The sequence below is a fragment of the Pecten maximus genome, chromosome 12 (genome assembly GCF_902652985.1).
Source record: "Pecten maximus chromosome 12, xPecMax1.1, whole genome shotgun sequence".
In the NCBI taxonomy this organism is placed as follows: Eukaryota; Metazoa; Mollusca; class Bivalvia; order Pectinida; family Pectinidae; genus Pecten; species Pecten maximus.
Window position 1 is genome coordinate 8502377 of NC_047026.1, and position 17062 is coordinate 8519438.

The 17062-nt window shown below is 36.6% G+C and overlaps 1 protein-coding gene across 1 annotated transcript in view; it reads left to right on the plus strand.

Annotated features, from left to right (window-relative positions):
* The first annotated feature begins 759 nt into the window (after positions 1-759).
* The window catches only part of LOC117339816 (conopressin/neurophysin-like), a 30356-nt gene continuing 14053 nt past the window's right edge, over positions 760-17062 (plus strand). Inside the window, exon 1 of the mRNA XM_033901526.1 lies at positions 760-1325. Within this exon, the coding sequence (XP_033757417.1) occupies positions 1176-1325 (150 nt within the window). The 5' untranslated portion in view covers positions 760-1175. The remainder of the gene's footprint in view (positions 1326-17062) is intronic.

Below are 17062 nucleotides of genomic sequence, written 5' to 3' on the forward strand. Positions count from 1 at the left end.
GAAATTAGAAAGTTACAGGTAATTGGCCAATGGGTGAGCAGTTTCCTTCTCCTAGCCAATCAAATGACATATCGAGGAAGCCACATAGCTCTTATAGCAACATAAATACTTTTCAGTTAATTAAATGAGACGGAGATACTTACAGCTGACGATGGAAAGTAAAATAGCCCAAGGTTTATTGATGTACATACAAACAACCGAAAGACAAAAAAAAAATCCTGAACGCTGATCTATAAATGACACGCCAAACGCGCGAATGGTGAACGATTAGATTCATGGATTCTGAGAGGCTCCTATATCGGTGACCGGTAGCTTGGTCGCAATCCGAAGGTGTTATTTTCGTATACATAATCGAGGAGGGTTTGAATTCGCGATTGGCTCTCCTCGCGTATTAACGCGAAAATAAATTATATGCCAAATATAAGTGATTTACAGTATCAACAAAAATGAACATATGTTCAGAAATGTATCTACCGGGTAAAGACAAAGCTGTAGTTGATCAGCACAAACGGAAATAAGTCGCAATAATCATAGAAATGTTATTACTATTAAACATATCAAACTATTTTCATAAAACGCGATTTAATATACAGCGTGTGTGTTATATTATTCATATTCGTTGAGTTTCTTTGTTTTCATTAGACAAGAGAGAAATTAAAACTGGCTGTGACCACAATCACATAAAGTGTCCTAGGGAAAACGACTGACAAGGACCAATCCTTGTGTCCTTATCTGACGAAATGTCCCCATGTCACGTGACTCTTCCTACACGTACCTAGTTATACAGGAGGCGTTGAGTCTAAGGTAGGCCTATCGATCCGTCCCTCCAGTTACTACATATACCCCAAAATCTGTCATCCCTGCTAGCCATCGTCCGCTGTATCGCCGTTCACGTCGCACTGAACGCTGTTAAACTGACGACAAAGAAGGAACATTACCTGATAGAACTGCAGGAAAGGTTTGGTAAAACAATTCAGGTGGGAAAAGTGGGGAAATAAAATACAGGTGAGGAAGTTATATTACGTGCAGGTGTGTGCATCATTTAACTGTGACGAAAAGTTTGACTTCGTAGTCTAGTATTGGACGTCCATCATCAAGGTGATTTTACTCAAATCATCCGTGTAGAATTTATTGGGTTCTTTTTTAAACTGACAAAACTTTCACATACTACAAACATGGAATGGGGAATATATGTATCCACTCGGCTGTGTTTAGCATGTGTGATGTTGTGTGTGCTCGTGCTTGACTGTAGAGCATGTTTCATAAGGAACTGTCCACCCGGAGGAAAGAGGAGCATGGGAATGATGTCACGAGCAACGCACGAGGTAAGAAACGTCATCGGGAAATTATACTCACGGGACGGGGGGTTAATGTTCCCGGGGGCCGGGGGAATGATTTATATTCCCGGGGAAAGAGGTTAATGTTCCCGGGGAAATGGATTTATGTCCCCGGGGTAAGAGGTTAATGTTCCCGGGGAAATGGATTTATGTCCCCGGGGTAAGAGGTTAATGTTCCCGGGGAAACGGATTTATATTTCCGGGGAGAGGGGTCAAGGTTCCTGGGGAACTGGATTTATATTTTACGGGACGGGGGTTAATGTTCCCGGGAAACGGATTTATATTTTCCGGGGAGAGGGGTTGATGTGTCCTTGGAAATGGATTTATGTTTCCTTGGGATGGGGGAATTAATTAATTGATATTCCTAGAGAAAGGGGTTTCCTGGGGAACTGCATTTATATTTTACGGGACGGGGGTTAATATTTCCGGGAAATTGATTTATGTTTCCTGGGGGTGGGGGAATGATTGATATTCCCGGAAAACATGGATAATACTCCCGGGGAAATATATCTATGTTTCCCGGGGACAGAGGTTGATGTTCCTTGGACAGGGGATTTGTGATCCCGGAAAAAATGGGTTTTTGAATTAACGAAAAATGTTTTATTTAAGTTGATATCTCTGTCCGTACAATTAAAAGAGTTTTAACAGGTAACAATCAGGTATTAGACTGCACATCTATAATTCAGAAAATTGAGAGACAGGCGCGTGCTCACATCCAAAGTGTGTCAATCAAACAATTAAAATTAAGTCGTGTACGGACATAAAGTTACTGTAATATCTGTAAATATTTGGTTAAAAACTCGTCACGTTTTATCTTATTTATTTATTTTACTTATTTGTGTTGTTGTTGTTTTCCTTTTTGAAAATAAATGAAAAAAAAAAATAAAGTACGTTTATGTAGAATGATGAAATATTCTAGTTTACATTCACTATTGATCAACACTCGATGTTTATTTAGGAGCTTTACATGTCGAGATATGACTAAGTCAGCCAGGTTTGGACTACCTGTTATAGTCGAGTGCATTGTAAACAGTTTATCGTACTAATCCTTGTTCTCACCATTGTACTTGGGTACAACATCCACAGTTATGTCGCTCGAGATCACCAGCAGGGAGTTAAGTCTCAAACAAATACACCGATATGTACATGTTGGCGGGTAGAATCTGTCCAAATATCTCCGCCGTGTACATGTCAAGTGTAAGATAAGAACCCATCATATCTCTTAAGGTGTCCGACTCGACTTTGTGTTGATGACATGAAGATAACGGTGAGAAAAAAATAAAATGAAAAAACCTTTTGCATTATTTTAACACGAGGGATTATAAAACGAGACAAAAATCGGGATTTTTAAACAGGAATTCAGTAATTTATCATTCTGAATCGTGAAGCTGTTTTTTCACCTAGGTTTGTTGAATTATTCTAGCAAAACAGATGCTGGATTATAGAAAGTCGGGTTAGCCACCAAACCAGCGGAAATACACAATGATAGATATGTAGAACAGTGAAAACTAGCAAAAACAAATGCTGGACTAGGTTAGCGCCCAAACCTATGGGGAAAACAATGGTACAATAGTAAAAACAGTCAAACCAAGTAAAAACAAATGCTGGACTAAACAATTCAGGTTAACGACTCAATTATTTTATCAGTCAGGTTGATCCTGGTCATCGGATATTTTAGAAAAATTACAAAAAATACCGTGAGTGTGACTGTGATATATAATAAAGAAAAAAGATCGCTCGAACCATGGAATAAATAACAAAATGATTTGTGTTACAATAATTGCGACATTATAAAAAAAAGGCAATAAAATGAAAAATGGTAAGATTAGTTACGTTACAATACTTAGTAATTCCAGTTAAACGAAACTTTCAGTTTGATCACAAAATGTTGATTTTTCAAAGGTTTGTTATCTTTAAATCCGAATAAAAACGTTTTCCTTATCCATGCTTTCGATGAGAGCCATGCATACATATAGTCGAGCATGCTTCTGGATCCAAACATTTCGTCTCGCTTTAACATGTACTGTAGACAATTAGATACAATAATGGCCGATATTCTAATTTATCTATTTCTACAAAATAATACTAATTCACCATGTAGTTAACTGTGTACGCCCGCGTTTATTGGCAACAAACACGCTCATCATTTTAAAGCGCGTGATTCGATCATGATGAATGTCTCATTGCACTGCTGGAACACCGGAAGTGACATCGAATGTCGACCTTGACAGCTCGGCACGTTCTCCTTTGTCGTGTAGTGGCAATATCCGGTGTAAATTAACTTTTTTTCGGTCCATTAGTTGTGTTGAAAACAATATATTTTATAATTGTATGATAAAATGTTGACGTGATAGTTATTGGTATTTGATAACTTCACAATCTATTTGACAGACTTAGTCAATGATAATCAAACATAAACTCAACTGTTGTTTCTTATCCGCGGAAAACTATCTACCGAACCAAAACAAACAAACAAACAAACAAACAAAAACAAACAAACAAACAAAAAAATAAACAACAAAAAAACAACAGAAACAAAAAAAAACATTATCATGAGAGGACAATCTGAAAGAGATACTCTTAAACCAGAACTCCGCAATTGTCATGATTCTTCCCCAAAATGAATAATTTTTGTTTGTCATTCATTTCAGGAAAATTTGCTCCAAAGAAAACTTATATTCATTTATAGCGAATTCAATTTGAAATGAGACATACCAGTGTATGGATTTGATAAGTGGTGTGTTTTTTAAAAAAATGAGAAAGTAAGTTAAAAACTATTAAATTGTCTTGTGTTCATTGATTCCGTTTGTGTCATACAAAGTGTAACGCGATGCATAGTGACGTGATTTAACGACGATGGTGGTAAGAAATTAAAAAAAAAAACGACATATTTGAATTAAACAGTTTAGCGTTGCTTATAGGGATTCTTGTAAAGTTTGGCGATCTAGTAAAAACTATGAAGCTCTGTATCATTGTCTGGAACTGGTGAAGACTCTAATTCAGAAGCTTGGCTAACTATAGTGTTACGTCTCTGGAAACATTGGAAATGTATGGTTTCATTGATGATCAACCATTTGTGTGCTTGTTTAGTTTTGTTTAACGTCCTATTAACAGTCAGGGTCATTTAAGGACGTGCAAGGTTTGGAGGTGAAGGAAAGCCGGAGTACCCGGAGAAAAACCACCCACCTACGGTCAGTACCTGGCAACTGCCCCACGTAGGTTTCGAACTCGCCACCCAGAGGTGGAGGGACTAGTGATAAAGTGTCGCGACACATTTACCACTCGGCAACTCTACTTGATCAACCAAGACTAGTTGTCCTTGCACACAGGAAATGTGATCGAGTTTATCACTGTCTTTGTCTACCGTGACACAGTCGATACTCGACAATGAGGTCGGGAGCTACGGGACGTGATTCAGTTTGGATTCCTATTGCTATTCTATTTTAGAACAGTAGAAGAATTAAACGACTCTGAGCTGGAATCCAAACGCAGTAGCATTTGGATTTTGTCCATCCTCTGGCTTAGTCTTCCATTCGTGTCCAGGTTGTTGGCTATTGGGTTATAAATAATGGAAAACAAAATACAAAATAGAATTCAGAACATGCTGCTAAACAGCAAATATAAGTTAAGTAGGTATACATAAAACAACAAGACACCAAAGCTTCGTGATTTTGTATATGAACAAGAAAAGAGAGTCGAATTTGCAACACATCATCATAGAATTGATGGTTCTGTGACGAGTTGCTTTCGATGGCTACAGCATACCGACATAATAACGGAATTAGAATTGTATTGCACCCCTGAAAAAGTACAAGGATAATGGCGTCACGTGGGTTATCGACGACACCCCCATAGGTTAAATTCGGCTTAACTCACAGTGTCGTCATCAGAGCTATGGTTGGGCAAACGGAAACCACTGAGCATATCTACAAAAATAAGACATGTCTGACGTCGTACCACACACGGATATATATTTTTTACTTACACCTGTAGTTAGAATAAGTCGGTATATAGCCGGTACGACTAAGTCTTGTTATAAATACACACGGATGAATGACACAGTCAAATATAAAAGTAGTTATAGTAAACACGAACATTAACTTGTAACATGTGACTGTTACTTCCTTCTATGACTCGTCAGTGATGCTAGGAACCCCATACAGCTGTTCCGTTCTGCGAGGACTTTTCAGTAATGCTAGTGACATCACGCGGTAGTTTGGTCCATATGGGGCGTTAAGCAGGAGAAGCAACTACCATTTTTTTTACACTCTCATATGTCTCGGCCAGGGGACAGAACCCAAAGCCTTTCTCACAGCGGCGAACACTCGACCAAAGGCCAAAAGTGAGGCATTGTCAAGGGAGACATTAAGGAGAACAAACTTGCTAGAAAGAAGAGAAAAGTTAATATCCCAAATTTAGTCACCTCTTTCGGTCATGCATTAGAGGCAGCAGGTACAATTCTTGCGCCCTTCTTTACGCCCTACCTGTAGGGCCTGAAGGGACGTTGATAAATATGGAAACTATGGAAATAGGGAAATAACGAGTTTTCCTAGATATGCTCTCGGATGTTGTTTATTCCTTAACTATTTTCTCTTGTCTTTTCTTTCAAACACGTGTTCGTTTGGTGACGTTGTTAACACCAGACACATTTTCGCACTGTATTAAGGAGTTCTGGAGCCTTTTGTTGGAGCCTTTTGTTGGAGCCTCATTTGTTTATTTTGATTTTCCTCTACATTTTAAAGAGGCTTACCCACAGACGGACCGGTAAACGGCACATCTCCGATCACTAAATAAACTTCAGTACACGTTTCTATGTGACAAAATTAGAGGCTTTCCGACTTTATTTCTTGAAAACAATTACAGAATATGTATTTAATTAAAAGACGTTTTAAAACTCAACCTGAGAGGGAAATGTATGGAATATAACGGCAAATCTTCTTTGTAAATCGCCGCTGCCTTTGAAGTTATCACTGTGCGGCACTGTGCACGTGCTTGTTTCTTTGATGTGTCAATCAAATTAGACTTATTGCGGGTTGCGATTAAATAAATAATATTAAAAATGAGGTTTTAATATCACTTTTCAGCGTTTTATAAGGAAAATAAAATGAAAAACTCAACAATTCCAACAATCTGTCATGTGTAAAAAATCTTTTTCTATTAGCCAATTTTTCTGATCTCTCTGCGGGCAAGCCTCTTTAACAAATACGAACTCTTTCGAGCCCAGCGGGACATGAAATTTAATTATGGAAATAAACAATCTTAAGTTTGCATTTTGTTCAATTTCATCAAAAATTGTCGTTGGCTTTGATTTACCAATACTGGATAATTTTGAAAACACTAAGACCATCCAGCCCTTTTGCTACTGGACTAGAACATTTTAAGTTCATTTTGAAACCTCGAATATACATTGTGCGTAAACTACCATGGGATCTGTATACTAGTACTCTATGAAAGCAAATGGGGCCGCGCTGACCGGGTTGTTAAGGTGTCCCGACACTTTATCACTAGCCCTCCACCTCTGGGTTGCGGGTTCGAAACCTACGTGGGGCAGTTGCCTGGTTCTGATCGTAAGCCGGTGTTTTTTTCTCTGGGTACTCCGGCTTTCCTACAACTCGAATTAATGTTTTTTTGTTTGTTTTGTCTGATGTCAATGTTATGTAAAATTTGTATATTACAATGTATGTACATGTATATAATACTGATGAGACGGAAGACTCAAAGTCAATAAAGAACTTGAACTTGAACCTCCAAAACCAGACACGTCCTTAAATGACCCTGGCAGTTAAAAGGACGTTAGACAAAATAAAACAAAACCAAAATTCCAATAGATATGTTTACTTTAATAGGAACACCTCAGGAAGCTATACATCATTAAATCTGATACGTAACGGATTTATTGTATTGTTGTATTGTATTGTTCTTTGCCACCCACACCTCATTCAAACAAAGGTGTCTTGATTGTATCTTGTTGTTTATCACCAACCATTTCTCCTCATCCCGATTTTAATACACAACACCGCCAATAAATGTCACGTGTTCGAATAAACGTCACGTGTTCGTATAAACGTCACGTGTCCGTATAGGGTGTGTTCCTAAGAAATCGATAGAAATAGAACAAGATCAGAACTACCTGTGTTAGGAATATATGAATATATTGAAAATATATAGATCTATTTTCCACAGAACACTGTCATTAGTCGGGGGACAAACCTAGCGATGGGTGGAGTAATGTAGGCGGTAAACCAGTCACTAACAAAAAGTAGACACATTTCCCACAGAACACTGTTTAGTTCGGGGGAAATAACTAGCAACGGGCGGAGTCGTGTAGGTGGTAAACCAGTAACTAACTAATTAACTAAAAGTAAATACATTTTGAACAGAACACCGTGTTTAGTTAAGGAACAAAATTTAGCAACGGGCGGAGTCATGTAGGCGGTAAACCAGTCTTTCAATAATCAAATGATCGAGTTCGAATCGCGATTTCGTTATCATGTCGGTATTCTCTGTTGTTGATGTAAGATTGCTTGGAGTACAACCAGTTATTCATAATATTAACTCAATAAAAACATATTGTTAAAAATACAGACTTATGAAGTGTTTACATAATATTAAAAAGTATTTCGATTCAACACGTGTATCTGAACATCCCGATATCATGACCTTAACCAGCCATCAAACACATAATATGTTCAAACTTAGGAATTGATACGTACATGAAGTTGTATGCCTTCGATAGAAAAGACTGAAAACCGATAGACAGTTAAAATTTTGAATCAATATCCATCGACTAACATCTAGATTTCAACGCTTCCTGACGACCACTGGCAACACTGCCGAGCCCTTAAAGGATGAAATAAAATGTATCTGTGATGAAGTTCCAGAATATTCCTGATTCACCAACATATACTTTAACTATTATTAAATAAGCAAGGCGTTATTACCGTTACTTTCATTATTATTTTTTTTTAAATCCTTTCAATTTTCTTCAGTCATTACATTAAATACCTTAGTTGAACAATCGGCTCCATATCCTCTAGGTGGTACATGTATTTTATCCATATTCCATTTCATTTAATTTTATTATCAAAAAATTACGTTAATAACTCATTAATAGAAGCCAAAATAACCCATTATTAATTTCACTAAGTCAGTCATCCAATTAAAAATCTCAAACACGTGACACACATTTTACGAGAAGTATCGGCATTACTTGTAAAACTATTTTAATCTATAACGAAAATTCACGTAGGCGGAGGACTGTGAGCTTTTTGACGAAAATGTATCTATGCCTGACAAAGCATTTAAATTTTATGGATTGTCAAAAACATTTTAATGAAAGCTGTTAACTTATTCGTGGCGACAGTTTGATGAACTAGTTAGTATTTCCAGTCTAATGTTCTGGTTTAGATTTACTTTTCATCGATATAGGAAACTAATCCCGCCAGAATTAATTGCTTTAAAATGTGTTTTCGTAATAAAAAATGAATTAACAGGAAATAATGTAGACATTTAAAAATTATTTCTTTTATTGATCCTAGTTTCTGGAGCACTAGGACAATAAAGTTCAGTCTTATTTCTCAAATAATCCAAGGACGATTCAAGTTTTGCCATAATCGAGGCATTTCGCCTATGTACGCTAAATTCGGCTAAGTGACACACAAAATGCAACGAAAACTTTAGTGAAAATGAAATAATCAACAACATATTTTATTCAACAAAGCATTTGATGAAAATAACAGTTGCTATTTTATTTATTTATTTATTTATTTATCTATTTGTCATCTGTCGTGTGGCAAACGAAACAGATTCCGCCATTGTTGTGGTGTCTACATTTGTATCCGTCTTTACGCTCGACTTTATATTGCCTGCGAGTTACCTTATATTACCCGCAAAGTAAAATCTAAATATAGCACAGCTGGGTGATTAGCAAATCAAAGGTTTTGGGTTTTCTATTGCTGTATGATAAATACGTGTAAATCTTACTAGGTGATTTAACACTTGGACAATGACTATCCCGTCTACTCCAACCCTACATGTCATATGCTCTTACCAACTAAATGTGTAAGAGGTGACTAATGTGAGAATCCCTTGCAGACCTGACCATTTATTTTTGTATCATCTGCCTGGAGACTCTGGAAATCCGCTTTAAAGCTACATTTTTAGTTTCCTTTTAGTTCTAGGCATCCAGCCAAGCGAGGAAGAATATGTGTTCCTTCCCTGACTGAAAACAACTAATGTCTTTCAATTCTGTAGTTGTTGTTCTGTGGTCGGCGTTCAGCGTCGGGTTTTCGGCAAAAAATGCTTCACCATTTCTAGGTATAATGTGGCCAGGTGGCGCGTCATACTGCCTCGTCCAAGCATGGCATTCCAGTATGATGACACTATAAAAGCATGATATAGTGACATTTGATATCCATGGACACATCTCCATATTACATAGACTGTCTAGAGGACGAAAACAAACAATCCCTCCTGCTAGTATCTACAAACTCCATAAATAATTAACATATTTCTTACTGAATTGTTGAGGAAAGACAGAGCCCGTTTTACTTTTGTTGTTGCTTAATTCCTTCTATAAGGAGTAAAAAATATAGATAGAGCGTGCAATTGTTCCAAAATTCTTTGAATTGCATAAATTTTCAATGTTTTATTTAAAAGGAATGTCAAGTACATATTTTGAACCGTGTTACATTTTGAATCAATTCAAACATGACATGTAGGTTTCGACAAAGCATATTCATAAATAACTCGGCAGCATTAGGTATTTCTATACCGACGATCTCTAGCATAGTTACGATATCTGGTCCCCAATGTCCAAAGCGGATATCAAAACAACCGGAAGTGGGCGATGTTCACTTCGCTAGTGCATTGGACAATTGCAGTACCTTGTCACCGGAAGTAGACAATGTCCGATTCATTTTTTGACAATTGCAATATCATGTCACCGGATTGCGATAATGCCGAATTTAAATATCTAGTTTATATAAAATGAATTCTCATTATCATGCTATCTTGCATATGCTGCCAATATTAACCGCGGTTGGCCTCCCTTCACCGGAAGTAAACCATACTTTTTATCCTTCGCCTATGAAATATGAAATGGATTTTGAAATAGTGTTTGACTTTATCAGAAGTGCGTCATTATGACACAGTATGATATATGAGTCCCGCTCTATCGCGACACTCGATCACTCACGGATTGGTTCGAGGGTAAAACGCTAGGTGTCGCCTTCTAGTAGAGGTGACTTTTAATGGATAGTTGGCAGGTATACGGCTCATTAACGCCGACGACAAGATAGCCAGGGTGTTGGATTCCAAAGTGGCCATAACAACACTTTAGAATATATACACGAAATTAATATTGCAAGGATATATCTGACACGTTGTCAATACTTTGAGAAAGTGATTGGCTTAATTTTGAATTGTTTTATGGTCTATCAACAATTTGAGTCATTAAGGGCCAAAATGAAAGTAGTTTAAAACCGTTGTTTAATAGTGTATCTATCTTAATTCTTACTTAACAAATTTAACAAATAATTAAGCTTTATTCGATAAAAGCCCTCCCTTCCCAAATAGTCACACACCCCTATATCCACCTTCCATAACTCACGTTTAGTTGTACTGAATATTACGAGATCATTTCAAAAGTCATAAAAGCCATTAACATTGTGATAACACATTGGCTCCCGTATATCGGTGACATGTTCACTTCATTCTACGTACAGTTTTAGAGTTTTACTGCACACTCTTGTATTGACAAAATACATTCTTTTAAATTTTTCGTATTCTGAATTGCCCAGTTAGCAGTTGTATATAAATTATCAAAACGTGTATTCGATAACAATTTTAATATTTTCATTTTATTAAATTTCAATTGCTTATCAATCTGACTTTATCGCCAAACTTCTCATCAGCTTAAAAACGCCGCAATGATGCGGAAGCTTACAACTCCCTGCGGTATTGTTTACAGAAATATTACGACGCCATCAAAATAGTTCTCCTGTTTATATCAAATACGGGTAGGTAAAGAGGAATGGTTCTCAGACTTTCTCGTGATAATTTCCACTCGACTCGACTTCATTTATCATCATATAAGAATTACACTTTAGCTGTTCTATTTTCAAACAATTCGCCCGAAATACCCCTAGATTTATAAAATAACATAGAATACCGACATTCAAATAAAAACATAATTCTAATTCGCAATCCTTTAAAGGGGAAAATTATAAATCTGCAAGGAGACCCTTGAACAAATACAGGGAGAATATGACCACGTGTTTCTAAAGGTTAAGCGTCCTCCATATCATTAAACATATAGAGTGAAAATAAATACCAGAATGCATTTTAAACAGTCTCGGTTTCCGGTATAACTGGCTAATCCTTGAAGGATTAAACAGCTGTATAATGAAGGTTTATACCCATTTTATGACATATTTGATTATTTAAAAGATGTTCTTCATCTGTCGTTTGTACTATTCATGAAAAAAAAATATGAAAAAGATTGATAACTAATTTGCAGTATCAAAATAGCAAAAGCACACTTAATTACTGAGGAAACTACCTATAAGACTAGAGCCAGTTTATCTACTATTTTAGATAAAACAACCACTTCAAGTATGTGTTTATCTTGAAAGCAGTATAATATTTCAACAATTACATATTAAGGGGGTTCAATTTGCCAATTGCGCTTTACAACCTTCAAGTTTTAATCATCAGAATTGCAAAATTATTGATCATGTACGCCATAAAAAAGACGTGCATCCTTTCATTGTGTCAGTAGTACGAAATTTTAGACCGTTAATTGTTCAAAATTAGTTTAAATTGTGAAAACTGTTTCCTCCCCCGCTTAATGGCCAGCGGTTTATATGGCCATTCGTCTCCTTTAGAGCTGTGACGTGGGGACCCCCTGCTAAATCCGTGTATAGAGTCCCCATTTTATACTCTGATGCAGCAGATGACCAACTAATGCTATCTAAACCTTACAGACCGTCAAATAATATCTGGGTTTGTTGCTCTAAAACATTAATTATCTCCAGTTAGATGTGAAGCATTGTGTTACGGGCGGGGTATTTTGATACCTGTGGCTGTACACGCCATCCTCCCCGGGGGGCCGGGCATTGACAGACGGTATACATCAGGAGTTATCGATAGAGCAGATATCCCTCACGGTATCATTACCTTGTCGTGTGTATTATAGATTTAAATACATGTTCTCCTATTCTACACGAATATGTGGCCGGGTTGTAGTTTTCAATCAACTATCGGCGATTTAACAAAATAACACACAGTGTGCTTATCAGCGCCTTTTGTCCATGTCGTTGTGATCTTTACTTGTATACTGGAATAAGTCTTTACCCGGAATCGTGGTATAAGAACTTAATACTAGAACAATTTTGGAATGTTGTATTCCAAACATTGTAGAAGTATTAATCTGTAATGATTCAGATTTTGTATGACCTTGTTACGTAACTTAGCAAATACCATTCTGCAATACATAATCAATTTTAGCCTAATTTTAAAGATGTTTTCCAAAGTTTGATCGTTAGTGATCGGCGTGTTCTGTATATAAAGAGTGTATGAGATTTGTTGTGTTCCGCAATGTATAAAATTTGCTGTATGTGTTTGACCTCTTGTAACACATGCGTGTCTGAGTGATCAATAAAAATCTGAAATCTGTAATTGATAATGATTCATCATCGACAATGTATGTATTGTTTCCCACAAACATGCATCAAGTATCATCCATCGTATACTGCGTAGAAATGTAATTAATTAATAAAAATGAAATGAAAAACAAAATAACTTAATAGTGATTGCATATACGACTGTAAGTTACTTAAAAAATATGATGGTGGGCGGGGCAGTTACGAGCTTGGTGTTAATACGAAATATGTAAAGTAAATCGCAGTATAAGTAACAAAATGGAAAGATTCTATTCCGGATTTAATCGGTATCCGTCTGACGTAGGCGCACTCCGTGTGTGAGGTCGAGAAAACAGACAATCACGTGACAAAATGATACCCGACAATGTATGAGACATTTTCCCGAAGTGTGGAACGTGCACCGTCAATACGTAATTGTGTAATAAACCAAGACTCAATACAGTAGAATGGCATTTTGTTTCAGAGACTTTCTAATGAACTGTCCAAAAATAGGGACGACAAAAATACAGTTTAGGATTGTCTTTTCTTCTGTACTCTTTAGTGACATGAGGCACGTGCAGGACATGCTTACAGGTTTACGAGCTTTCGATTTTCACCTTTTGTATGATGTGTCGTACGAAGGAAACAACAAGCTGTACCATTCATAGTTTAGAGAAATAACGTAAAAACCCATTCATATCACATCAAACATGACGTAAATTTGGTGAAATATAAATTTGGTTTTAACACATAGCTCATAGCTGAGACAATCCAGGAAAATTACACACACAAACAAACAAACATTTAATTTAAAGGTAAAATTAGAAGATTGGATATTGTAGGGTGGTAATTGCTTTAATCAGCAACATTTGATGTTGTATAAAAATATAGAGCAGCTTTGCCTTGTTTTCAATCATAATTACTCTTTGTTGCAAGCATCATCTTAAATATAGAGTGATGATTTCCTGTGTTTTTACGTTATCTATTTACTTATTTATTTATCTTTTAAATTGGAACGTTTTGCTTTATGTTTACTATATGAGGACCAGATATTGTGTTAATGCTACATTGCAGTTCAAGAGATGCGGGTTTCTCTGTGGGAAAGGCTCTTCACTTGTATGTTTTCGCGCGATATCAAATCGAGATATTTAAAGCCCGTTTATATACATGTTTGTTTATGCACCTGTTTGTTCCGTTACCATTGCCTCTATTCCCATTTAGAGAACGTGACCTGGATTTGACCTAGATTTTCATCGCGGGTGTCGTCGATGACGCAGAAGACGCTCAGCATTTCGAGACACCTGGTCTAACTCTCCTTTTATTAATGAACATCTTCATGTAAATACACGTTCTGTTCCTGATTTGTCACTTTTGCCAATCTTGATAAAGAAAGACCATTACATTGACATATATAGTACAATGTATTCTCACTGTGCTTCTATAAGCAGATATTATCTTGACTCTCTCAAACATATGATTGCATTTTAATAAGATAAAAATTCTGTTATCTCTCATTTGTTCCTTCTTTAAACCTGTTTGTTTAATGTGAATGTTAAATTTGAACCATGTCTGGTGTAGGGCCAGAGCGCACTACTACAGTGGAATTCTCCAACACCGTTTAGGGTTGCTAAGATTTTGGTGCAAACACAATAAAATCAGGCGTGACATAACATCTACCTTACATTTTTGGATAAATGAGATATTTATTTACCCCAAAACACACATTTAGTCCCAAATCGATGTTATATTCCGTCTGTATAGACCCTCGCTTTACACTGCTCAAAATTTCACCCTTGTGACTCGACGCCATATCACTGAACATGTAGGTCGCGGGCGGCCATATCACCCTAATCAGACCACTATGGATCGAAAATAAAATAAAACACAACATTTAATTCCATATACTTTACCGCTTCTATCTTGTATATAATTATTCTTGTATTAGATAAAACAGGTTTTTAGAAATAATGAGCTTATTTTTCTTGATTTAAACTATATAAGAAGAAAACACAATAATTTGATATTTGGTCTTTTCTGTCCATTGCGTTCCAATATGGGGAGTTAGTTGTACTGTCACTTACAAAATGGCGGGTCAACAATGTGGAATTTTGACGCGCGTAAAGTGAGGGTCTTTACGGACGGAATATAGAATATTGATTTGGGACTAAATGCTAAACGATGTCGGAGAATTCTACGTTTTCATATAGAAGTGTGCTCTGGCCCTACACCAGACATGGTGTCAGGGTCAGAGGAAACTCGGGACTACTGTCACCGTAATATGGCCATGACCGGAAATCACACCAGGTGATTCACTATCGAGTGCGTAGGTAGTTTATTCGACTTGTTAACATTTATGACATTAAATATTTCATTATCTGCGATTTCATTGCCAAAATCTGGAAATATTAAATCGGCAAACCTACCAGTCATATCATCTTTATTGTTTAAATCATATAAAAACAACTTTAAGATACCACAAAAACTTTTCACGAACATATCTGTAGCAACATGTATGTGACCTTTTTGATTAAAGGTAAAATTGCATCCCCATTGACATGAATGTGCTTTAGTTTATTGCTTTTAAGGTGTTAACCTTCCGTCTGTGTACTTTCAAATCCGTTTCTTGTCCGCTGAAATATCAGTCTTAAAAGAAGAAGCGACAAAAAGAATTCTCGATTAACTCCCACATATACATTATCAACAGGCGGTGACGCGATTGGACGAGACAATAAATTGGCCATAACTGCGTCTTCATCTAACCAATCGTGATCCAGACCACTTAAAAATCAGTCAAAATATTCAAAGACTTTAATAATACGAAAACAGAAAGAAAGAGATTTAACGTGGGCAAATTATGAGAAAAAAAATCACGTGTACAATATTAGGGACAGGACACGAAGAATCACATCACGTGGTTCGGATGGGTTTATCACGTGGTTCCACTTCGTAGATAGATTTGTACTTCAAATATACACTCGATGTTAAGTAAAATCCAGGTAATGTTGTCAAAATGTGAATCGGGTGAGTGACAACGAAATCTACGTATTTTGTTACTTGCTTTGAATATTCACGATGAAACTTGTATGATGCCAATTAATTCCAATATAATTTTCTCAACATACATCCCTCGAAACATTGTGTTGTATTGGTGACTTTGTCATCCATCAACATTTAACATCTCTCACAATAGAAAAACAAAGCATATTACAAACAATCATTTGGATATCGAAGTGACTCCGAAAAGTGGCCATATGTGTGCGATGGGGGTGGGGGTTGGGGGTAGGCTCCGAAAAGTGACCGTATGTGTGTGTTGGGGTGGGGCATTTTTAGATATTCAAATTTGACGTCCAGGGGAGAGATACACCGATATTTACATTAATATTTAATTGAATTTATCTTGTTCCTAGAACTCAGCAGTCCTGTTACAGACTCTAGACTCGTCTGTTGATAATGTCTCTCTCATCTAAGACGCAAACAGAGATCGATGTTATTTTGATGTTATTTTGATGTTATTTTGATGATATTTTGATGTTATTTTGATGTTATTTTGATGTTGTTTTGATGTTATTTTGATGTTATTTTGATGTATTCCTGACGTTTGGATAAATAGAAAATCGCATCCTGAAATTTTATTTTTCTTTTTTTCTTTATTCCAACATCATTTCACCCTCGCGTAAAATCGAACCTGTTCTTCCAAATGTCAACTACACGAATTAAAATGTCACCGATCAAAACGTGTACTTGTCACCCAAGAGTATATTTCTAAGCACTATAAAATACTAACGCACATCGACGAAAGTAGTTCGTTTGGACATCAAAGTGAGTAAATCGTCCACTTGGGGTATATTGATATTGTAAACAGTCTGTCGTATGTTTCCTGTCAGTTTCTGATATGATTGATAGGTTTGTATTTCCCCTCGAGGCCCGCTCGTGCGCTGTGCTGACATATTCGTCTGAAACTACCCTTTAGTGCGAAACAATATGTCTGTTGTAACGTTGTCAAACAATGGTTTAATATATATATACTATCTGTAACAAAGATAGCTGTACTTTTATTTTAAATCCAATTGCTGATGACGCCAT